The sequence below is a fragment of the Carcharodon carcharias genome, chromosome 8 (assembly GCF_017639515.1).
Source record: "Carcharodon carcharias isolate sCarCar2 chromosome 8, sCarCar2.pri, whole genome shotgun sequence".
Lineage (NCBI taxonomy): Eukaryota > Metazoa > Chordata > Chondrichthyes > Lamniformes > Lamnidae > Carcharodon > Carcharodon carcharias.
The window spans coordinates 131429302-131455494 of NC_054474.1; the positions used below are offsets into that span (position 1 = coordinate 131429302).

The 26193-nt window shown below is 42.7% G+C and overlaps 1 protein-coding gene across 4 annotated transcripts in view; it reads left to right on the forward strand.

Annotated features, from left to right (window-relative positions):
- brinp1 (bone morphogenetic protein/retinoic acid inducible neural-specific 1) overlaps positions 1-26193 on the forward strand; it is a 347418-nt gene that overhangs the window by 241126 nt on the left and 80099 nt on the right. For all 4 annotated transcript variants that reach the window (XM_041192927.1, XM_041192928.1, XM_041192929.1 and 1 more), the window contains one exon: positions 10847-11016. In XM_041192927.1, coding sequence (XP_041048861.1) covers positions 10847-11016 — 170 coding nt within the window. The remainder of the gene's footprint in view (positions 1-10846; positions 11017-26193) is intronic.

Consider the following 26193-nt stretch of genomic DNA (forward strand, 5'->3'; position numbering starts at 1 on the left):
AGTATGTCCAGTTCAGTTTCTGGTCAATAGGAACCCCAGGGTTTTGATAGTGGGGGATTCAGGATGTTATTGCCGTTGAACATCAAGTGGTGATGATTAGGTCCTCTCATATTGAAGATATGCCTGATTTGCCTGACACTTGTGGAGTGTGAATATGACTTGCCACTTGTCAGCCCAAACCTGAATGTTGTCCAGGTCTTGGTGCTTCAGTGTCTGGAGTCGTGAATGGTGCTGAATATTGGTGCAATCGTTAATGAAGATCCCCACTTCTGACCTTATTATGGAGGGATGATCATTGATGAAGCAGCTGAAGATGGTTAGGCCTAGAACACTACCCTGAGGAACTCCTGCAGTAATGTCCTGGGACTGACTTGATTGACCTCCAAAAATCCAATCATCATCCCTTGTGCTAGGTATGGCTCCAACCATTGGAGAGTTTCCCCCCTGATTCCCATTGACTTCAATTTTGCTGGGGCTCCTTAATGCCACACTTGGTCAAATGCTGCCTTGATGTCAAGGGCAGTCACTCTCACCTCACCTCGGGAGTTCAGCTCTTTTGTAAATGCTTGGTCCAAGACTGTAATGAGGTCAGGAGCTGAATGGCCCTGGTGGAACCCAAACTGCGCGTCAGTGAGCAGATTATTGCTGAGTAAGTGCTGCTTGATAGAATTATCGATGACACCTTCCATCACTTTGCTGATAATTGAGAGTGTACTGATGGGGCAGTAATTGGCCAAGCTGGATTTCTTCTGCTATTTGTGGACAGAGCATATCTGGGCAATTTTCCACATTATGGGTAGATTCCAGTGTTGTAGCTGTACTGGAACAGATTGATTTGGGGCACAGTTAGTTCAGTAGCACAAGCTTTCAATTTTGCTACCAGAATTTTGTCAGAGCCCATAGCCTTTGCAATATCCAATGCCTTTAGTTGTTTTGTGATATTACATGGAGTGAATCGAATTCACTGAAGACTAGCATCTCTGATGCTGCCAACCTTGAGAGGAGGCTGGGATGAATTATCCACTCAGCACATCTGTCTGAAGATGCTTGCCAATGCTTCAGCCTTCTCTTTTGCACTGATGTGCTGGGCATCATTGAGGATGGGGATATTTTTAAAGCCTCTGTTTCACCTTGAGTTCAGAATCTATGTGGGGTTTCTTTAGTGTTTGCCTGTTACTCTAAGAATACTCCCAGAGACTGTTATTCATAAAAACCATCCTTGTTTATTTACAGAGCTGTATACATCTCAGTGCTCTACACGAGATTGCACTTCTGCTTCCCATCAAATGTTAGTTAGATGCCATTGCATCGTAGTTACAGCAGCACCAGATGCTCCTGAAGTTAACCCTTTACTCTACATCTCCCCTCCAAGCCTTTATCCCAACTATTTACATACACCTACATCTCCCCTCCACAAAGTCTCAGACTTCACAGCATTAGTCTCTGTGGTGCCTTGACCAATCTCCCTGATTTGGTTCTGATTTCATTTCAAGACTGAGGATGAACTGCACACTTTTGTTGTTCAATAGGAGTGTCTTTCACCTGGGTGGTTGCAGAGTTTCTACTTGTTTCTGGTACCTTGTCTCCGTCCAGATCTAAATAGTATGTCCAAGTTTCCAGTGGTTTCCTGCCTAATGATATCAAGGCTCTTCAGTTCCCTCTGATATTTCCCTGGTTTGTATCAATTCTATAAGATCTTGGCTGTGGAGCTCTATCTATTACAATTACTTATTTCTGTTGATCTTGTATCCACACTCTCTCCCTGGGCTATAGCACTTTCAAGTCTCGTGCTCTGTGCCTGAAGTTGAAATTATGAGCTTGACTGTCCCTTTGTTGTTCCTGATGCTTCCTAACTCTCTCATAATCATCTGAGGTAATGTTATGTTGTCGTGTTTGTTGTAGAGCTGCAAATTATGTTCACAACCATCTTCCCATCAACGGTCCTTCTGGCGAGAACCAGTTTTTAGCAGTGAGGTTCTATAGTTAACAAGGGCTAAGTTAATATATTCGATCTTTTTCATCAATTTCTTGGTTATTTGAATTCCTCTTTCTGCTTATCTGTTTGACTGAGGATACTAGTCACACACATGAAACCATATTCCTGCGCAAAGTTGTAGAACAGTTCATTAGCAAACTGATGACCGTTGTCTGACACCACAATGTCCGGGATGCCATGTGTCGCAATGATTCATCTTACTGATGTGATGACTGCCTCCACCATGGTACTACTCAATCTGCTTACTTCAAACCATCTGGACTAGTAATCAATGACCAAGATGAAAATTTTGCCTTTGAACTTCATTCCCAGGTGCTGCCATGGCTTTGAAGGAGAAGTGGAGAGTGTCAGTGGTTCACTCTGCTGTTGGTTATTCACTGCCCACATCAAGCATTATGTAACTAACACTTCAATGGAGTGATTGATGCCTAGCTACCAGACTGACTGCTGGGCTCTTGCTCAGCATTTCGCTGTTCCCAAGTAACCTTGATGGATTTTCTGAAGAATGTCTAGTTGAATTCTTAGGGATATAGTTCATTTTTAAAAAATGAGAAATCATCGATGATCGTGAGATATTTTCTCGGTTTGAAGTATTGAGTTTTTGGGAGGATAATCCAGCCATCTAATCTGGCAATACTCTTATATCGTGATGCACTCATCATCCTCCTGTCTTTGCTTGCTTAGTTTTTTGTAATCTCTTCTCAGTGGCTGGTAAATTTTTGGTATTGAGTGAAGTATATACTTTTACTTCCTCAAAAAAATTTAAATCTTCCAGTTTAACTCCTTCCACTAGTACTCATAACAATGCATATGTTGTCATCTGGTACTTCCCTAGAACATACTCAGTAAATGAATCATATCTCAGCAATAAATTTTGAATTCTATGTGACATTTTTGCAAATTCCTTTGGGTTAAGAAGAGTAACCAAAGGTTTGTGGTCGGTTTCAATTTTAAACCTTAATCCCATGACCTAATCAGAGAACTTCTCGCAAGCCCATGTGCCTGTTAATGTTTCTTTCTCAATGGTTACATACCTTTTCTCCATTTCCATAAAAAACTTAAGGCATAATAAACTGGTATTTTTTTGTCCATCTTTTTGAATTTGAAAGAAACTGCATCCAAATCTGTGGATGATGCATCTACTGCTCCAATTGTTGGCAGCTCTGAGTCTTAGTGCACAAGAATTTCTGGTGAAATTAGGAGATTTTTGACCTTGTCAAAAAGTACTTTGCTGGTCCACATTCCAGCACCACTGTTGACCTTATCTCAACAGCTATTGTAACGGTTCATTGATTTCTGCCTAGTTTGGCAGGAACTTGTCCATCCCAAGGAATCTTTGTAATTCTGTAATGGTTTTGCCTGTGGAAACTCCCCAATGACCCTGATTTCTGTGGGTCCTCCGTAATTCCCGAAGCTTGGACAATCTTATCATAGGCTTTGCAAATTCACATTTGTCGTTTCATGTGAAACCTGCTTCTTGTAGGGCTTTGAAGACTGCTGTCACTTGAAATTCATGTCCTTCCCTTCATGAACAATGTACAAGAATGTCGTTCATATGGCATATTATTCCTTTCATGCCTTCCAGGGTCAGAGACATCATTCTTTGGAATATCTCGGGTGCAGACAGAATTCCAAATGGTAACCTGTAAAATAATAATGCCCAAACAGAGTAAAGAAAGTGGCTAACAATCTGGATTGTTTGGCCAGCAACAACTCCAAAAGCCACTAATAACATGTAATTTTGTGAAGAGGGTTCTTCTTGCTAAATTGGTGAGACTTTCACCCACTGATGCCATCGGGTAGACCTTGTGTTCTACTGACTTGTTTAATTGAGTCAAGTCATCACAGGTTCTGATTGAACCATTAGACTTTGGTACTGTGCCCATCCTGGAACACCACTCCGTTGGTATGGTTACTGGAGAGGTTATGACATGTATTCACTCTGGCTCTTGACTTTGCCTAAGAATGGCTGAGGGACTTTTCTTGCTGTGAAGAGACATATAGGCTCAGCATCTGTTTTCATCTTTCCTAAACCTGAAAATAGGGATGGTAATTTATTCCTGAATATCTCACTAGATGCTTGTCAGCAATTTCATCAACATTGTAAATGAGCTTCAGCAGCAAGCATTCTATTCTGCTCAGTAATGATGACTCCTAATTCTTTATCACATACAGGTGTTCCACAATTTCTTTATCCTTGTATCTTAATCTTGGCAAGTGTTGGCCTATTACTATTCGTGTAGTTCCTCCTGGACCTAGCAACTGAACGGAGGATGGCTGTAATGTGATATTAAGCCATTTTGCTTCATCAGATAATACTGAAAAACCAGTATTTACCTTAAATTCTGTGAAGTGTCCATAAGCTTCTAATATAGTATCTTAATAACTATTTCCTGTTTTGTTAACTTCTCCTAAGTAGGTTCTGTGACTCTCCCACTTCTTGGATTTTATTTGGTTTTGTTGTTATTTCCTCTTTCTTCCTATGAGTTGTAGGAACTTTGGATCTGCAGACTATTTTAAAATATCCTAACCTCACACAGCTTCCCCTGCTGGGCATTCTTTCCGCTTGTATAGGGGTTCTCTGCCACACCAAGAACATCTCAAGATGGTGGTTAGCACACGTTTTTCCCAATTTTGCAGGCTTTTTCGCCATGGTGCTTTTTCTTTTTTGTCTGACATATTGAATGGCGTCATTTGATATTTGATTCATTCATTCATTTGATTCCTAGGGACATCACTTTCTCCATGAACAATTGCTCTGTTTTGCTTCCTAGGCTCAGTCTGTTGTGCTACTTGTACTGACTTTGTGAGTGTTAAATATCCCCCCATCATTGCCAGAAGTTATGATAGGATTTCACCTAGGATCACTATATGATCATATATTAATTAATCTTTGAGGATCCCACAGTTACAATTCTCCACGAGTCTGCACAGGTCATTAATAAATGAATCCATGAATTCACCCAGTTTTGCTCCAGTGTTGAAGCCTGTTGTGAGCCTTCAGTGTTTCAGAAAAGTTTTAGACCTTGTGTTCTACAGACTTGTTTAATTGAGTCAAGTCAACACAGATTCTGACTGAACCATTTGACTTTCACCCAGTTTTTGCCTCCTCTTATTAAATTTTGCTCGCTCAATGATCAAATTTTTTCAAACACTGAAGTACGAATCGAATGCCTGGAGGATTTCCTCATAAGAGCGCAAAGCTCCATCGATGCCCTGCCTTGCAATAACCTCATCTACTGTGGCCCCTATTGTGCAGAGTGAAGCATCGATCTGGTCCTTCTTATGCAAACCTAAAGCTATTCTGTATCTGGAGAATCGCTTCTTCACATTGTCCCAGTGCTGAAGCCTGTTGTGAGCCTTATGCACTTCAGAAAAGTTTTGAGAGTGGCAATACAGACTCCATGCTTACCCTAAGCTTTGGATTGTTTGCTGCCTCAGTAGTTTGGTTTGTAAATTGTGATCTGTACTCACTACTGTCTGGACTACGGGTTTGTTTGTCTGCTTGCATCTGCAGCACCCAAGATGCTCCATTCTCAGGTGAATCTTCAATCTTTTTTCTTCTTGCCCTTTTTCCAAGGATTTTCTTTCAGGTCTGCAGTCTTCACTTGGAGTTTTTCTGGGTCCTTATACTCTGGCTGCTGTCACCATGTTTCAGATGGTGCACATGTACAGTCAACAGAAACCACCAGCTGCCATCATGTTTTGTCTTGGGTCCAGGGTCTAGATGGGATTTCTTTAAGATTTTCCTGTTACCCTAAGAATGCTACCAAAGACTGTTATTTACAGATCAATATACATCTCAGTGCTCTACTGCTTCTCACCAGGTCTCAGTCTCTTAGTCATGTGACTTTGCATCATAGTTACATCAAATCAGGTGTTCCTGCAGCCTCCTCCTCAAGTTGATTGTTTCATTGTCCACCACCATTCATGACTGGACGTGGGCAGGTGTGATGTTTGTGGGATCACTTAGTTCTGTCTGTCGCATGCTACTTCTGCTGTTTGGCATGCAAGTAGTCCTGTGTTGTAACTTCAGCCTGGTGCTGCTTCTGGCATGTCCTCCTGCACTGTTTATTTGAGCCAGGGTTGAACCCCTGGCTTGATGGTAATGTTAGAGTGGGGGATAGGCTGGCCATGAAGGTACATATTGTGGCTGAATACAATTCTGCTGATGCTGATTGCCCACAGTGCCTCATGGTTGCCCACTTTTGAGCTGCTAATCTCAGGATCAAACCAAGATGACACCAAGGTTGTGAACAGACTGGCTTAATCTCAGGCTGTCATCAGGGGAACAGGTTGAGTCAATAACTTGGGAACGCAGCTTGGCATGGGGTCGGAAAACAATGGCTGTCGCCTTCCCAATATTTAATTGGAGGAAATTTCTGCTCATCCAGTCCTGAATGTTGGATAAGCTGTCTGATAATTTAGGAACAGAGAAGAAGCAGAGTGAGGTAGTGGTGAGGTAGAGCTGGTGTTGTCAGCATACCTGTGAAAACTAATGGTGTGCCTTTGGATGATCCTGCTGAAGGGTAGCGTGTAGATGAGAAATGGGAGGCAGCCAAGGATCGATCCTTCAGAGAAACCAGTTGTAACTGTGTGTGGGAGCAGGAAGTGACAGCATTGCAAGTGATTCTCTGGCGAGAATTAGATAAATAAGAATGGAAGCAGGTGGGAGCAGTCTCACCCAACTGGATGGCAGTGGAGAAGCATTGGAGGAGGATGGTGTGGTCAACCTTGTCAAAGGCTGCGGTCAGTTTGAGTAGGACAAGAAAAAAAAGTTTACTATTGTCACAGTCACATTGGATATAATGTGTGACTTTTTTGTGGTACTGAGGTAGGAGTGGAAACCTGATTGGAGCAATTCACACTTGGAGTTCCGAGAAAGATAGGAACAGATTGGTAGAGGGCAATGGGTTCAAGTACTTTGGGGAGGAAAGGGAGATTGCAGATGGGATGGTAGTTTGCAAGAATGGTAAGATCAAGGGTTTTTTTTGAGGAGAGGGCTGTTGATGGCAGATTTGGTGGGAGAGAGAGACAACACCTGAAGACAGAGAACTGATTACAATATTAGCTAATGTTGGGGTCAGGAGGGGAATTTGGGTGATCAGTTTAGTGGGAATAGGATCGAGGGAAAGGAAATGGGTGTCATGGAGAAGATGAGCTCAAAGGGGGCATGTGTTGAAATAGGAGAAAAACTAGAGAAAGATGAGAGTTCAGGGTTGGGGCAAGGTGGGAGCATTAAAGGACGTTTGGCTAGGTGAACTAGTGGATGGGAGCGATGCAGCAAAGGCAGTTGATTGAATTGTCTCGGTCTCAGTGGCAAAATCCATGAGCTTCTCACACTTGTTGAATGTAAGGGTGGAGGGGACAGGGAAGAAGGGTTTCAAGAAGATGGCTTGCAGTGGAGAAAAGATGCCAGGGGTTATCTTCGTATTCCAGGAAATCCTGGAATAGTGAGGAGCTTTTAATCTCTGTATTGAATCTTTATTCTCATGGAAAGTTGGCATAAGCCTTTGGCAACCCCGAAGCCGAAAATCAAATTTCCAAAACCCTCACATTGTACACAATGATTCCAACCATCTAAGTGTACCAATGAGTCACCGTGAAAGTACCTTGACAAACTATAATTTCCCAGGAACCTCTTTCATCTGCTCTCGAACTGTCAACCGTCTCAATTATCTGCCAGAATTTTCACGAGGCAAATCCTTATGAGAGACATCGCCTAATGTTATGCTTCTTTAAATTTCACCTTTTTTGTGACATAAAGGGAAATGTTACTCTTTCTTTCAGTTGTTTTGACAATAGCATGCCCAAAATGGAGCATACCAAGCTGACCAAGACACAAAATCAAAGGTAGCTTCTCTGACACTGGGAAACTCATCACTAACAACACATTTTCTCTTATTTGTGGGGGAACAGATTTAGATTTGATCTGCATTTTGACAGACAATCTAGATTGCAGCTAGATTGGGAAACTACGTTAAAAGATATGATAGTACACAAGCAATGGCTAGCATTTAAAGAACAAGTACATGATTTGAAACAAATACACACAGAAAATGCTGTCCAAACATATCAGTAACAAAGATAGTATTAGATCAAAGGAAGAGGCTTATTGTTTTGTCAAAAAGAGGATTAAGCCTGTAGATTGGGAGGATTTCAAAATTCAGAAAAAGAGGATCCAAAAATTGATAAGGAAAGAGAAAAGAGAGCATAAGAGTAAGCTCACAATAGATATAAAATCAGATTGTAACCATTTCTTTAAGGATGCAAATAGGATAGGATTTGTGAAAGTAAAAATGGGTCTATCAGAGAGGGAGGCAGTTGAAATTATAATGGTAATTTAGTAAATAATGGTGAAAATGGTAAAGATATTAAACAAGTACTTTCTATATGTCTTCACAGGGAAAGACACAAAATACATTCCAGAAATAATGGGGAACCAAGGCTCTTATTTGCAAGAATCAGGAGCTTAAAAGAAATCAGTATAAGTAAAGAAATAGCACTGAAGAAAGTAATGGGGCCAAGTGGTGACAAATCCCTTAGACCTGATGACCTACATCCTACTGTTGAACGTTGGAGCAGGCTTGAAGGAGCAAATGTTCTATTCCTATTTCTTATGTTCTTATGGTCTTAAACATAGATGTTCCCATTGCTTTTAATTACCAAGCCATTGACAAAATTCATGATAAGTAGAACCCCGATTTACAGACAATATGTGGAAAAACGGCTACAGTTATCAGCATTTAATCTACACAATGTAACACAGTTGACATTTTTTTATTTGACTTTATAATTCAGAAGAAAAATGAATACTAGAAAGCAACTCCAACTTCCACAAGTTTTCAATACTGCGTTCTATTGAGGAGTGGTGAAATCATCATGTTTGATGTTGAGAACCTACAGCAAAAGAAAATTAAAACAAGTGAATGACACCTTTCTTTAGGAGGTGCAAAGTATGCTTTAAATAGACTGTGCCCTCCAAATCAGGAAGCTGCTAATCGATATGGAAAACAACATGGGCATATTCCACAGGACATTCACATGAGGCCCAGTCACTGAAATGGTTCAGGCTTCTTGCTGGCTATAATTGGGAGGCAACATGATTAACTCCTCCATAGCTTGTCTGACCTGCATCACACACCAAGATCTACCCTCAACAAAAACAAACCCATGCTAATGGGATAATATCTCACCCCATGCTCACTGTAAAATACAATGAAATATTTGCAATCCACTTCTGATTTATTTAAGCTGTTACTTGCAACTCTGGGCCCCAGTCTAATTTTCCTAATGTGAGCCTTGACCTGTTTGAATTAGCACATACTATCATGGAATATTGTTGTATGAAGGGAGCACAGATCACCCTGAATGATTTTCCCCACCACCCCCACACCTTCCCCCTATTGTGCCCAAAAGTTTGACAAAGCTCCAAGTGCACAATCTACCCATTAAACAAGCCTTGTTTATCATAGAAATGAGATGACACACACAAGCTTAGTGAAGAGGCACACACCATAGCTGTGACATTTATACTGAACAATTGAGACATTGAGATAAGTCATGGTTTGACCTTTCAGCAGCGATGCATGGGACTTATAATAAGAATCAACAGTCTTTCGCAAACAAGTCGGACCAGTGCCATGCTTTGAGCAGCAAGTCTTTACACTAAGAGTTTGATATGCTGAGAGTGATATGGCTGATGAGGGAAAAAAATAAAAACCACATCCTTCTACCCTAGCTGTCAGAAATTACCCAAAATGTATCCTGAAACCTGTAAACAAGGTTGACTAAGCAGGCAAGTTTAATCAACCTAACAAATTAGTTACTGGGATAACGGCCTGTTGAATTATATTGGTATGCTTTGACCACTATTGTGCAGCATAAAAACTTATTAATACCTTCATTGTTTTATTAATCAGAAGGAAAATTTGCACTTATGTATTCTAGGAAGAGATTCAGTTGCCAGGTTTAAGATAATTGGCAAAAAGCCAACAGGGGAGATGTGGAGAATGTTTTTATACACAGCAAGTTATTATGAATTGTAATGCACTGCCTGAAAGCATGGTGGAAGCAGATTCAACAGTAACCTGCAAAAGGCAATCACATATCTGCTGTAGAAAAGGAAGAAAATGTGCAGGGCTTTATGGGAAAGAGCAGGGCAGTGGGCCTAATTGCAGAGCTCATTCATAAAACTGACACAGCTAGGCCCAATGAGTCAAGGGATTCTATTAGGCCATGAAAGAGTTGTGTCAGCCTTACTTACTGCTGTTACTGTGCTTGGGTCGGATTAGTTTGCTGGGGCCCCTTAAGCTTGGCTGGGTCAGGGTGAAGCTGAGAGTTGTTCCTGCATTGAGAAGACAGTTTGGTTATTACAGTCAATCAGGGAAATGTTTTGCTAGTGTGTGACATGTTAAGTTAGCCCTTCTTAGCTATTTGAGAAAGAGCCCAGTGAGAAGAGGGGATATCTAGCTCATTAATATTCCAGACAATATACCTGCCTGGCATCCACAGAGTTTGAGGAGCATGGCACATTTCCCTTTCTGATTATCAAATGTCCTGTTGCCACTTCTTTTGGAGGCAAGGTGTAACTTTCTCATAAGTTTAGCCCTGCAACTTGCACTGACAGCTGAAGTACTTTAACAATTCTTTAAGTAAAAATAAAACCATCATTTTATGTATTCAATAAAGCAATGATTTTAGTGTTAAGACACAGAAGCTGGCCATTTTGGTGTGTTTCCTCCAGTAATCCATCATGTCCTGTACCTCGAGAGGTTGCCCCATGGTTTCACTGCTCTTCATGTTTTCCAGTTACTTTCACTGAAGTGTTCATTATTCTTCTCTCTGTAGGTGAAGAAGCACTTACCATGTACATGGACAAAAGCAAGTTAGATAGAAAGTCAGCAAACGCCAGTCAGAGTGTGGAGGCCCTCCATCAACTAGCCTCATCCTACTTCATCGATCGTGACGGGACCATGCGGCGACTTCATGAAATACAAATCTCTACCGGAGCAATCAAGGTACTTAGCTTCTACATTTTACAAGATAAATGAAACCCCTGTGGAACGGGTATGACAATAATCAGCCATCAGGGTCTCTGAGGTAGAAAAATCATCATGGACATAGCACAAATAGAGTGGTAACTAAGTGGTTGCTTATTAGATGCCCCGTCATCAGCCCTATTGGACAGGGCACATAAAAATAGTCAGTGTGATAATGCCCATTGGGCACTATTGCCCAAAGAGAATTTATACCCCGAAGTATGGTGTCAGTGTTACTTTGAATGAGTTTGTGATTGTAGCATGGTCACTTGGATTTGTGTTATTGGGATTGTGCTCTTGAGCCAGCAATTTCTGTGCAAATTCAAGTTGGGTGGTTTTGTAGCAATTCCATAAGCATCTGTATTACATTAGTTTGGAATTCAGATTGCTGTCCATCATCATTTAGGCAGCTTCAGAGAGTATCAAGATGGTACAATGTCACAGGATGTTAGTACCTCAGGATTCATATCCAGTTTTCCAGATGATAGGAGAGGGAGAAAGAAACTTGGAAAAAGAGAGAATTGTTCTTGCATATCTGTCAGCCTGAGAGAGGTTGGCTGGATGCCATTTCAATCAGGAATTCACTTGGCAGATTCATAATGTATAAAGGCTTTGTATGTGGTATGCGTTGTTCACACTCCACAGGCCAACACCATGTTAAGTGATGCCAATTGACCTGAAGACTGAAGTGTACCAGTAATTTACTCACCTGGTAACATCTTCCACAATTTACAAGCAGTTGTCATTCCCGGAATACTCACAAGGGAATATTTGGATAATAAACTTAAAAGGTCAGGCCAGGTTAGCAGCTAAACTGTACAACTGTGCTTCAGAGTCCACACAACCCGATGATCAACACCCTTGGAAATCAGCTTGTAGATTATTGAAAAGAAATATAAACATTGTCTTTAAATTTAAATTTCAGGATGAATAGTGACATCAGTGAGGTATTTGAAGTTTCCTGCTTTTCCACAACCTTAAAGGACAGTTTGTATTGGCTTTCTTGGCAGCTAGCCTGAAAGAAGTTGAAGCTTCCTTTCAGTGATGCAAACATCTGCACCACAAAATATAAACATCTTTAATGCTCAATAGTATGGCCTGATTGACTGAAATTTCAGCTTTCCTTTCAAAAATATCTCTGATCCTAATAAAGTAAATGCAAATTAATAATTTTTAAGGTGATATATTGTGATTCGGCCTCTCAGTGATGCGGATCTGTAATTCCCATGGTTGGTATCCAGTCCGTGCCAAGTTGGCAAACTCCGATTCAGGTGCTCCTTGTGGGAATTGGTGCAATAAGGTTTTGAGTTCAGCCAGAGTTGAAATGCTCTTCCGTATGGGAAGTGTGCATGCTCAGAGCTAGTTGTTAATGTCTGGCGTCAACAGGTGGATGGGGGTGGAGGGGCGGGGGGTGCTTTAGGTGGGTGGGGGGATGGAAAGGAGGTCCAAAAAAAAAAAGGGAATTTCTTTCTCCCTTTCTGACATCTCTGATACTTTAAATGGACAATGATGTCTGGAGCGAAAAGTAAGAAGACAATCTTGCATTTAGATCCCGCCTTTCATGACTTCAGGACATCCTAAAGTACTTTACAGCCAACAAGATATTTTTTAAAGTGTAGTCCCAATAACACCAAGAACTTGAATAGAGTGCCTTTCATGTGATAATATGATCCAAGGCATTTTATAGGAGCGGATATCTGACAAAAAAATCACACCAAGGAGACATTAGGACATGTGAACAAAAACTTGATCAAAGAAGTGGGTTTAAGGGGAGCCATCAAGGAACAGAAAGTGAGGTGGAGGGGCAGGGAGGTTTCGAGAGGAAATTCCACAGCTCACCATTGCAGTGTAGTGTGATGGCATGAGTGTGATGCTTGCTTTCTAAAGTTCTGTTGAATAGATGTTGGATACAAATGCAATGTCACCCTGTCAACAAGAGAAACTTAATTGCCAGACGTTGACCTTGAAGGATTTCCTCCATAATTCATGACTTTTCCCAGTGATTTTTCCCAAGCAATCCAACCCTTTAAATAATTACTGCTGGATACAAGTTATTTAGAACTAAGTTATTTAGAAAATGAAAGTGAGAAATGAGAGGATCTGTAACTGACCAGCTCCTATGTCTCAATGTATCACTGTGTCTGACATGTTAAAAGCTTAAGTGTTGAGTAAATAGTTGACTTAAAAGCTTAACTCAGTGTAGATAATGAACAGTGATTGCGTGTTTTTTTGGAGGGGGAATGTTGTCACTCAGCCACATTCAATGCATTGAAAATGAAGTTTTCCATTCGGGATATGTATTGGAATATTGGGAGTGGTGGAAGTCTGAGGGAGACATTGCTGATGAAAAATTTGATATGTCATCATTGTGATTTTGTGCGAGACTCAAAATTAATTTACAAGCTGTACTGGCTGTGTAACTGTCTGTTAAATGGCTGTATTTTATTGCTTAACAAGAAAGAACTTTTCACATTATCAAAATCATTAATGTTTCACACATTAATTGAATAGATGAATGGTGCCCATAGCCTTCCTTCTCCTCACCATTGATATCCCACCCCCTCCAGTAGATAAGCTGCTCCATTTGAACTGTGATCTCAGACACAAGAATACTAGCGTTTTTGAACCCTCGAGCCTGCTCTGCCATTCGATAAGATCATGACTGATCTGATTGTGGCCTCAACTCCACATTCCTGTCTGCCCCACCAATGACCCCTGGCTCCCTTGTCGATCAAACTCAGCCTTAAAAATATTCAGTGACTCAGCCTCCAGTGCTCTCTGGGGGAGAGAATTCCACAGACTGATGACTGCCTAAAGTAAAACAAAAATCTCCTCATCTCAGTCTTAAGCGGGAGACCCTAATTTTTAAACCATGTCCCCTAGTCTAGACACCCCCACAAGGGCAAACATTCCCTCAGCATATGCAAACTCAGAATGTGATTGTCATGACAAGAAACCTTGGTGTGATCATCCCATTGGTAACGGCTTTACTGTACTTAGCACATTCAAGTAGCAAAAGTCTATCATTGAAACATTTGAAACAATTGAAATAAATGTAACTCCACCAAATCATGATAGGTATTATTTTATGAGACATTCAGCTCTTGAGTTGATCCAACAGCCACAACTCACAATTATACAGCACCTCTGACTTAGATAAATGTCCTAAGGCACTTCATCAAAGCAAAGTTAGACAAATATCGACACTGAGGAAGGATATATTAGGACAGATAGCCTATTGTTTAATCAAAGATATAGGTTTTAATAAGCAATTTAAATGTGAAATTTAGAACACTCATGATATTCCCGAATGTGAATATCTTGTAAATTCTCACATTAAAGGCATCATAAAATGAAGGCAACTTGGGTAAGTTACTACAGAATGATTGGTGTCTATGGAACCATACCCAGGATGTCTCTTAATGGGCTGGATTTTGCATTGAGGGGTGGCCCAGCTCATCCACACAGCTTAAAAGTCATGGAGAAGCTTAGCTCCAGTTGGTTGGGAAGTTTTGAACGATTTTACGGTCATCAGGCCCTTAATTGGCTTAGGGTGAGACTTATGCCCCATCTGGGAGAAAGTCCCGCCTCTGAGGGCCACCTGCCAATTGGATAGCCAACAGCTGTCATTGGGAGCAGTGGCCGCTGCACGGACTGCAGGCAGTGTACCACACTGGTGTGTCATGGAAGCCAGATTCATAAGTGAGTGGGGGGTTTTGCTGTGGCCGGTTGTGCAGGCCCTGCTCAGAAGGTTGGAGGACTGGGCTCAGGGAGGGCCAGAGTGGGCCACATGAAAAGAAGGAATAAGGTTGGATTGGGACCCCTGGTGGACATAAGATGCCCAATCAGGATGGGCGCCCCATTAGCCCACCATAAGGCCTCGCCATATGGCCTTACGCCACCCAGCCAACCCCCTCCCCCCACTGGGCATCAGAGATGGCAGCAGGAGGATTAAATTGCCATTAATTGGCCACTTGGGCTTCAGTTGGCCACGCCTCATCGGCTGCTCGTAAAATATCAGCAGAGATGGGTAGGTGATGGGCAATGTGCCACACCATGGTGCCCAAATTCATGCAGCCCCCTCCCCTATGACTGACTGCCAGTCTGCTCCAGGGGGCTGTGTAAAATTCCACCCAACTTCTCCAGAAAAGGAAGGAGAGCAGGAAAGGAAAGAAAACACCGACAAGTGATTTCAAGTCTCCTTGTGTCTTAGATTATTTATTTTTTAACCTTCAAATTTGTTCCTTGCATCAGTCTTGACTCAGTGGTAACATGCTTCCTCTAGCTTGGAAGATTGTGAGTTCAAGTTCCGCTCCAAAGAGCTAAACAAACAATCTAGGCTGACATCTCAGTGGCATTGCACTTTCGGAAGCACAGTAATTTGGATGCAAAGTTCAACTGAACTCTGCCCTTTCAGATGCATGCAGAGGCTGGCAGGACCCTAAGCAAAGAAAAGCAAAGGAAATCTGCAAAGATTCACACACGGTAGTTTATATTGTCACACATATTTGATTTTGCCACACCTATGGTTTGATTAAAACTATTGCAGGGGATTAAGTAAAACTGAGGAATGGAAGACTGAAAGAGAGCACTAGTCAGACACATTGGGCTCAGCTTTCTGCCTGCCCCTGCCAATTTTTCAGTGCACCTGGAGAAAACTGCAGTGAACAGCAACTTGGGACAAGTTGGGCTTCTGCCATCCTCCTGCGATTCAGCTGCAACAGCAGGGACCGTGTGGGACTGTATGTGACTAGGCACATGCTCGCTCAATGCAGGCTGGGCAAACGCAGCCTCCACCATAGGCAGAATTTTCACCTCGTTGGGCAGGTGCGGCAGACGGGCGAAACAGTCCTCCGCCCACAATTGGGCCCCGACCGCGATTTCACGCTGGCTGGCCAATTAACGGCCAGCCCGCGTGAAACGCACGCTGGGAGCCACAGCACTGCTGGGGTGGGGGTGGGAGGAGCACGAGCGCTGAAGTTTGCGCTTGCGTGGGTGTGCACTCACTGAAAGCTTCCTGAAGGCACAGAGCTGCCTCAGGGAGCTGAAGAATTTTGAAATGAAAATTGAAGAATCTACAAATAATATAAACGTGCCCCCACATGTGATATGTTAAAAATGAGTTTAAAAAAAACTTTCTTTTTATTCACTGTTGGAAACCTCATCCTGCCCATGGATGAGGTTTCACAAAAAATGCAAAGGCCGCCTGCCCTGTTTGCCAGCTCGCCAGCCGTAAGGTTGGACAGGCAGTGAAAAATTCTGCTTAACTACCTGCTTAAGGGCCTTAATAGGCCTCTTAACTGTTGCTGGGCACACTGCCAATTCTTGCACATGCCTGACGACCAAAATATTGCACAAGTGCATAATGTCATCGGGCTTGCATCCACACGCTGAGCTAAAAACCCTGGCCCATGTTTTTTTTCCCCTTTGCACTGCATAAACTGCTGGGTACTGGGGAAGCCTATCATGTCTCAACTTGCAATATCCAGAAGTTCACAAAACGGCCGGGGGTTGGTCAAGAATGCCACTCAGCACAAACATGTTCAAGCACGAGCATGATTCTCCATTTATGTTTCAATGGGTAACTAGTTGGTCACCCTTTCTACCAGATGCACCCAGAAAGGAGCACTCCTTCATTGAGGTCAAGGCCCATGGTCCTTATGTCTTAATGACCTTAGGTCTGAAAACCTGCTAAATTCAGGGGTTGAGACCTAAGCAAAAGTGCCCACCACCTCATTTGACCAGTACAACCAACCAGCAGAAAGCCAGCAATGACATCTCTTTCTATTGGCACTTTCCCTCCACATGCCTCCTCCTAACCCCAGGTCAGAGGCATGAAGTTGAGTTGCCCTTAGTAGTCACATGCACCTCCTGAACTGCTGATCACTGCCAAATCTCCAGTCCACAAAAGTCACACAATCCTCTTCAATTCAGTCAGTGGCCACATTTTTAACAACGTTATGTGAGCTCAAAAGTACGCAGAAATGGCCAGTGCTCATCAAGGGAAAATGAATCATTGGGCAGACTTTTCCCAGCCCCAGAGGTGGCAGGCTTGGAGGCAAGGGACTAGGGTGGGGGCCATGGGCTTGGAAAATAGGGGGAAGCCACATCAGGATGGCTCCCCAACACATTCTCACCACCAAGGAAGTTTCCCAGGGGCAGGCAGGAATTCCAATTGGCTTCCCGCACCACAGAGGTAGGCAGACAATTTAAATAATTAAGGCCACAATTAGGGGCCATTTAGAGGGCTTCTTGGCACTTTCCCAGCAGCGGAGCAACCCCTGCTACGTGGGGAAGCCTGCAGACCCATGGAGGCAACCTCTCTGTGGATGTCCAGGGGACCTTCGGAGCCAGAAGTTCCATCCAACGACATATTCAGAGGGGTTTACCCTCTGACAGGAGGGGTCTGTGGTCCTTACTCCCACCCCCAAAAATAATTATTTATTTTTACACTTCTGAGGGAGCCCACCTCCCCCAGTGGATCTACCGAGACTCTAGACCTGCCAGCCCCCATGATTGGGCCATCAGCATCAGCAGTCCACCCACTATCTTTAACTGGAATCTCCAGGAAAGTGGATCCCCCAGGTAAGGCTCCAAGCAAGTGCAGTTTCAGGACTTCCATTTGGTCCCAACATCAGGGTAACAAAGGCCATGGGAAAATCCTGCCCCTTGATTGTGGTACCATTATCCACTGAGCAAGCAGGAAACTTCCGTAGAGGCGGAAAAGATTTTAAGGCAAAGGCCGTGACTTTATGGGCCCGGCTACCGCTGGGATCTTCCAGTCCCACCAAAAGTCACTAAACTTTTTGCTGGCCTGGCCAGCCACAGCAAGGCTGGAAAATCCAGGCCAGAGTCTTCAGGCTTCTTTATTGAGCAACACCTGGGTAGACCAAGAAAATCTTAATATCCTCAAGATCTTTACAACACCAAGAACAACTTGTACTTATATAGCACCTTTAGCATGATAATACATCTCTAGGCATTTCACAGAGGCTTTACAAAACAAAATATGACACCAAATCACATAAGGAGATATTAGGGGCAGGTGACCAAAAGCAGAGTGCCAATTTAGAGACAGTTGTGGGATCAAGAGAGCTGGTGAAGCTGGATGTCATCAGTGTACATGTTACTTTTTATTTTTCATTCATGGGATGTCGGCGTCGCTGGCTAGCATTTATTACCCATCCCTAATTGCCCTTTTTCAGAGCGAACCACACTGCTGTGGGTCTGGAGTCGCATGTAGTAAGAAAGCACGGCATATTTCCTTCCCTAAAGGGCATGAGTTTAACAGATGGGTTTTTAACGACAATCAACAATGGTTTCACGGTAAAAACAAAAAAACTGCGGATGCTGGAAATCCAAAACAAAAACAGAATTACCTGGAAAAACTCAGCAGTCTGGCAGCATCGGCGGAGAAGAAAAGAGTTGACGTTTCGAGTCCTCATGACCCTTCAGCAGAACTGGGTGAAGTTCTGCTGAAGGGTCATGAGGACTCGAAACGTCAACTCTTTTCTTCTTTGCTGATGCTGCCAGACCTGCTGAGTTTTTCCAGGTAATGGTTTCATGGCCATCATTAGATTTTTAGTTCCAGATTTTTATTGGATTCAAATTCCATCATCTGCCATGGCAGGATTTGAACCCTGGTCCCCAGAGCCTTACCCTGGGTCGCTGGATTGCTAGTCCAGCGACTATATCATTATGCCATCGCCATTGGAAATTGAAATTGTGCTTTTGAATGATGTCATCATAGGGCAGCATATAGGTAAGGAATAGGACATTAGACATAACTGTAAGAAGTTAATGATAGGAATATAGGAGCAGGAGTAGGCCATTCAGCTCATTGAGCCTGCTCCGCCTTTCAATCAGATCATGGCTTATCATCTACCTCAATGCCGCTTTCCCGCACTATCTCTGTATCCCTTGATGTCATTAGTCTCCAGAAATCTATCAATGCCTGTTTTGAACATGCTCAATGATTGAGCTTCCACAGCCCTCTGGGGTAGAGAATAGCAAAGGTTCACCACCCTCTGAGCACAGAAATTCCTCCTCACCTCAGTCTTAAATACTATTCGGCTTCCTAATTCCCTGCTGCACCTGCATGCTAACTTTTAGTGATTCATAAGGACTCCCGGGTCCCTTTGGATGCCTGCACATTCTAACCTCTCACCATTTAAGACATATTCTGCCTTTCTGTTTATTCTACCAAAGTGAATAACTTCATACTTACTCACATTATATTCCACCCACCGTGTTCTAGCCCATTCACTTAGCCTGTCCAAGTTCTCTTGAAGCCTCCTTACATCCTCCTCACAACTCACATTCCCACCCAGTTTGGTGTCATCAGCAAATTTGGAAATATTACAATTGGTCCCTAGATCCAAATCATTTATATAGACTGCGAACAGTTGTGGACCTAGCACTGATCCTTGTGGTCCCCCACTAGTAACAGCCTGCCATCCTGAGAATGATCTGTTTATTCCTACTCTGTGCTTTCTGTCTGTTAACCAATTCTCAATCCCTACTAGTATATTTCCCCCAATCCCGTGCACTCTAATTTTATTTACTAACCTCCTGTTACTAAGACTAGATAGATAAAAAGGAAAACAGGCCAGTGCAATCCCAGCCAGCTGGGTGATGACAGAAAGGTGTTAGAGAGAGATGGTGTGATCCACTATGTCAAAGCTGCATTCAGGTTGGAAAGAATGAGGAGGCAGAGTTTGCCTTTATTGTCACAGTCACGCAGGTTATCATGTCTGTCTTTAATAAGAGCAGTTTCGGTAATATAGCAGAAGCAGAAACCTGATTAGGGGAACTCAGACATGGAGTTCCAAGAAAGGTGGGCCTAAATTTAAGAGACAGCAATGTGCTCAAGGACTTTAGAGAGGAAAAGGGGATTCGAGGTGGGCAGTAGTTGCAAGGATGGTGGGGTGACAGGTTGTCTTTTTGAAGAGGGGATAATGGCAGATTTGAAAGCAAGAGAGAGAGAACTGTTGACGATATCAACAACTAACATGGGAAGGAAAGGGTAGTTGGATAGTCAGTGGTTTTGTGGAAATAGGGTTGAGAGAGGAGGAGGTGAGTTTCATGAAGATGAGCTTGAAGAGGGCAAAAGGGGAAAATAGAGAAAGCTACAAGTATTTGCCTATGTCAGGAGGGAGCCTTAGAGGAGGTTTGGCCGGGTGGATTAGTGGAAGGGAGGAACCTGGCAGAGGCAACTGATCGCATTGTCTTGATCTTAGTGACAAAGCTATGAGCTCCTTGCGTCTGTTGTTTGAGGTGGGAGTGGAGGAGACAGGGGAGAGGAGCAGTAGAGAAAATAAGCCAGGTGTTATCTTTTCATTCCAGGGTGATCCAGAACAGTGAGCAGTTTTCACAAACAGGAACAGGACCTAATGTCTCCAGTCAGTTCTGGCGGTGAATAGCTAAACCAGTTGTCTGTCATATCCTTTCAAGCTTGCATCCCATTCACTTAAGGGAATGGAGATGAGGGCTGTACTAGGGGTAACAGTCAGGGTAAGAGAGAGAGTAATAGTTTTAATGGGAGTGAGGACATTGAAGGTTGAGCAGATCTGTAACTCAGAAATGTTCTGGTGAATGGAGGCTAGGTAGCTGAGATTTTGAGAGTACAGTTGTAAGTACATTGGGAGAGAGTATTTTTTTCCATAGGTGGATACAGAAGGAAGCAGGGTTTGCAGGGGGAAGCAGGTTGTGAATGGAAAGCGATACAAGGAAGTGATCAAAAATGACCATATCTGTGATTGACACAGCGTGGAGAACAAGGCCATTTGAAAAGGCGAATATGGGCTGGGGAGTGAAGTGTTTTCTCACTTCCTAACAATTAAGAATACACACAGCTATCTACTTCTGAATCCCAACTTCCTGTGTAAAGAACAGAAGGTTCCTTTATTCTACACCAGACGGCAATACATCCGGGAGTTAGCACACCCTGTCAGGTTTTTTATATAACACTTCAACTAAAATGTCCTTTTGCAAAAAAGCATAAACATTAAACACAGACATCACATCTCCTCCCCCTTTAGCCAGGAAAAGATCAGCCAGGCGGCTTGCAGATTCACTTTGGTCTAGAGAGGAGTGTTCACTTAGGTATCTCAGTTTGTTTGCTTAGAAGTTCTGCTGTTCCACTTGTTTCTGTTCAAGTTCAACAGTTGCAGCTACAGATGCTACAGATTTGTCAGTTGAATCAAGTCGGGTTTCACCAAGTGGAGCAGATGTTTCCCAGAAATCTTTCACTGTGACTGGAATCCCCTGGAAATTTAGTTCCTTTGATTTGGCTTCTCTAATCTGGTCAGTGTGTCTCTTCTAGATTCCACAGGAAGATTCAACATCATAGGTCAGTTGTCCTCAATGCTTGATGATTCTTCCCAGGATCCACTTTGGTGTTCCACAATAATTTTGGACCCAAACAGACAGATCCAAATTAAACTCACAAGCTTGTTTACTTGTGTCATGTGGCCTTTTCTGATCAAGTTGCCTTGAACCAATCTTTCCTTTCAAATCCGGACACAGCAAATCCATTCTGGTACACGGTTGTCTTCCAAACATCAGCTCAGCAGGAGATGCGCCTGTTGTTGAATGTGGAGTGTTACAGTACATCATCAAAAAGTTCTTCAGCTTCAACTTCCAAACTGTTTGCATCCTCCCCTTCAATATGGTCGCTTTGAGTGTCTGGACAAAGTGCTCCATTTCACCATTTGAGGATGGGTGACAAGACGAGATGAGAATCTGCTTGATCCCATTGTTTTTCAGGAATGTTTGAAATTCACATGATGTGAACTGTGTGCCATTGTCAGACACAATCTGCTCCGGCAATCCAAAAGTAGTGAACACATTCCGGAGAGCATCAATGGACATTGTTGAAGTAGTCAGCTTCATGGGAATATCATGAGGCTACTTTGCGCAGGCATCCACCACAATCAGGAACATGTCCAAGAAGTGGTCCACATGAAGTCTCTGCTGCGGGTGGCCAGGCCAAGCACACGAATGTAATGGGGCAGGTGCAGGAGAAGTCTTCATTTCTTGGCATGGAAGGCAATCGCTGACCATGCCATTGATGTCTTTATCCAGGTGTGATCACCATACATGTAGACGAACTAATGCTTTCATTTTGATGATTCCCATGTGAGAGTTGAAGTTCTTCTAACACCTGTGCTTGGAAATTTGCAGGAATAACAACTCTGATTCCCCATAACAAACAACCATCTTGCAGAGTCAGCTCAAATCTATGCAGGTGGTAAGGTTTTAAGCCCAATAGTCACTTCTTGAGGTACACACCAACCCTTCTGTGTGTACAGATAAATTTTGGAGAGCACAGCATCCCTCTGCATTTCAATTCGAAATTGATCCGCTTTAACAGGTAACATGTGTATTTGGTTCACATTGAAAGCAGTGACTTCACTCTGGGTTATGAGCTGTGGTGTACCGGAAGTCTGGAAAGTATGCCGCATTTCCATGATTCTCAGTACAGCGAAATGTAATTTTGTCCTAATAAGCAGATAAGGTCAGTGCCCACCTTTGTGGATGTGCAGCGGCAAGTGTCGGGATTTGTGACTTCAGGCTAAGCAACCAGGTCAAAGGTTTCTGGTCTGCAATTAACGTGAATTTATGCGCGTACAAATATTGGTGGAACTTCTTGACTCCATAGATTAGTCCAAGAGCTTCCTTCTCAATTTGTACACAATTTTGTTCTGCCTTAGACAATGCACAAGAGGCGTATGCAATGGGCCGTTCACTGCCATGTGAAATGTGTGGGAGATGACAGCTCCAACACCATATCCGGATGCATCACAAGCCAGGCTGATAGGTAACTTTTCAATGAAATGTGTCACTTTAGCAGAATTAAGCTCTTGTTTGAGTTCCTTGAAACTTTCCTGACAGGCTTGTGATCAATCCCATTTTGCATACTTCTTCAGCAGATTATTCAGTGATGCTGCGTTGGTAGCCAAACTGGAAATGAACCTGCTGTAGTAATTCACAAGTCCCAAAAACGAACAAAGCTCCTTAACATTTTTGGGCTGTGGTGCATTCACAACTGCCTCCACCTTTCTGGGTGAGGTTGAGAGGCCAGTTTCGTCCATCACGTGTCCCAGGCACTCCACTGAGGGCTTCAGGAACAAGCATTTGGATTTCTTACAGCGGATGCTGTATTTTTCCAATCTATGCAGGATCCTGCCTAGGTTCTCTAAATGAGTTGGGAGGATTTTCCTGTGATGAGCATGTCGTCTTGGAAGCAGGTTACACCAGGGAGGCCCTACAGTGTTTTGCGAATGGCCTGGTGGAATGAGGCTGGTGATGACACGATTCCAAATGGTAGTCGTTTGTATTGATATGGACCTCTGTGTGTGCTGATAGTTGTATACTTCCTGGAATCTTCACTCAGCTGCATTTGCAAAAATGCCCGTGATAGGTCAAGCTTTGTGAATAATTCACCTCCATTAAGAGCAGCAAACAGATCTTCAATTTTTGGTAGTGGGTACTGATGCACTTCTAGGAAAGGATTAATGACAAGCCAGTAGATAAAAGCTTTAAAGAGCTTGTGGATGTTTTGAAAATAGAAGTTATGGGTTCGGATCAGGAGCCGCAGCCAAAGTGCACATGTGAATAAACACAGAAAAGACTTAAATTACATAATGTGGTATGAATTAGGATGCAAATATCCTTGTACTGAATGGGGAATTAATAATGGGAAACAAGGAAATAGCAGAGATTTTGAGAAAGTATTTTGTGTCTGTCTTCACAGTTAGACACACAAAAGCATCCTAAGAAAAGTAAAAAAAAAATCAAGCGGCGGAAGGGAGGTTAGTACTTAAACAATCACGATCACTAGAGAAAAAGTACTTGGAAAACTAATAGGTTGACAAACTCCCTAGACCTGATGGTCAGCATCCTAGGCTCTTAAAATAAATGCCTACAATGATAGTGATTGCATTGGTTGTAATCTTCCAGAATTGCCTGGATTGGAAAACTGTAAATGTAACACTTTTCTATTCAAGAAAGGCGGGAGGTAGAATTCAAGAAACCATAGACCAGTTAGTACATCATCTGCCATTGGGAAAATGCTACAATCTATTATTAAGGAGGTAATAGCAAGACAGTTCAAAAATCAAGCAAAGTCAGCATGGTTTTGTGAAAGGGAGATTGTGTTTGACAAATTTATTAGAGTTCTTTGAAGACGGAGTAAGCAGAGTGACTAAAGGGGAATCAGTAGATGTGGTCTACTTGGATTTCCAAAAGGCATTCAACAAGGTGCTATATAAAAGCTTACTGCATAAGGTAAGAACTTATGGTGATAGGGGTGATTTGGGAGCATAAATAGAGGTGTAAAAATTTAGACATGATTAAAATTTAGGTCTATTGGTATCTAGTCAAAGTAACTTTATGTCCCAAATTTGCAATCTCATTGAGCTGATCCACAAGGTAGAATCAAGTGATGGAGACAATCAGGTGCGGTGAATCAAAGTGGAATTTATTAAACGAGAATGGTAAATATACTTAACAAAAGGCAATGGAGACAGCATGAATAAACCCTGAAAGGACACTGATGCTCTGAGTGCTGGCAGCACAGCCGAAGTCTGTCTTTTTCCTAATTGATGTTGAGTTGTGTCTCAGGAGAATTGCCACCTTGTGCAACAGTGTGCCAATGATACCTTGAAACCTTCAATATTTATCCTTAATCCTGAGGGTCCATGTGTCATATTTGGACATAGCTTGTATTAGCCCTTTCAATTGGTTAGGAATGAGGTCACGAGCTTTATCCCCACCTACATGGCTCAAGTCACGTAACCAGTGACTGACAACAGATGTTTATTCTTTGTACTCAGTGCTATCTCTAGATCTTACATGAATTAGAAGTACAAATGACATTCCCATAAACCATGTTGCATCTTATCACAATATTAGCTATTTGGCCTTCTCAAATTGTGTTCACACGCAGCAGAAACTAATCATGCATGTCCTGACAGCCATTAGTATTAGATGGTAAGCGATGTCTCTCATCGTGAAGCAGGAAAGGTGAGCAAAGAAGATGTCTTAAATGATTTACACTATTGATACCATTAAATGATCAATATGTTAGAAGTCTACTCTAATTAAGGGGTAGGTGTGTTGCACTAGCCATTATCACTGTAGGGAGGGATTCATGCTGAGGGCAAAACAGTTATTCTTTTAAAAAGGCCTTGAGCTAGTTCTTAGTGTAACTTTAAAACAAAGGGATGCTATGAGCATCATTAGAAAATTAGGTACCTAACTTTTATCAGGAAGACAGTTCTTCACGTTACTGACAGCCTTGAGTTGTCTTAAACTGTTTCATAGTAAATTGCTGGCAGTGTGGTTAATATGAGATCTCAAAAAGTTAGTCCCAATTCTTACAAAATCCTACAATTAGTAGACTATCACAATTTTACAATATTGCGAACTAACTGGAAACAGAGAGTTGGGATAAATGGAATATTTTCAACCTGGCAAACTATGATGAATGGGTGTCATAGGAATCAGTGCTGTGACCTCAGCTCAGATGCTGCAGATACATCTGTCCATGACTGTATCGGTAGCAGTGACTACCACACAGTCATTGTGGAGACGAAATCCCGCCTTCACAATGAGTATACCCTCTATCATGTTGTGTAGCACTACCGCTGTTCTAAATGGGATAGATTTTAAACAGATCTAGCAACTCAAGACTGGGCATCCATGAGGTGCTGTGGGCCATCAGCAGCAGCATAATTGGACTCAAACATAATCAGTAACCTCATGGCCCGGCATAGCCCCCACTCCACCATTACCATCAAGCCAGGGGATCAACTCTGGTTCAATGAAGAGTGCAGGAGAGCATGCCTGGAGCAGCACCAGACATACCTAAAAATGAGGTATCCACCTGGCAAAGCTACAACACAGGACTGCTTGCATGGGAAAGAGCATAAGCAGCAAGTGATAGACAGAGCTAAGCTCTGCAGTCCTGCCACATCCAGTCATGAATGGTGGTGGACAATTAAACAACTCACTGGAGGAGGAGGCTCCACAAATACCCCCATTCTCAATGATGGAGGAGCTCAGCATGTCAGTGCAAAAGATAAGGCTGAAGAATTTGCTGCAATCTTCAGCCAGAAATGCCAAGTGGATGATCCATCTCGGCTTCCTCCA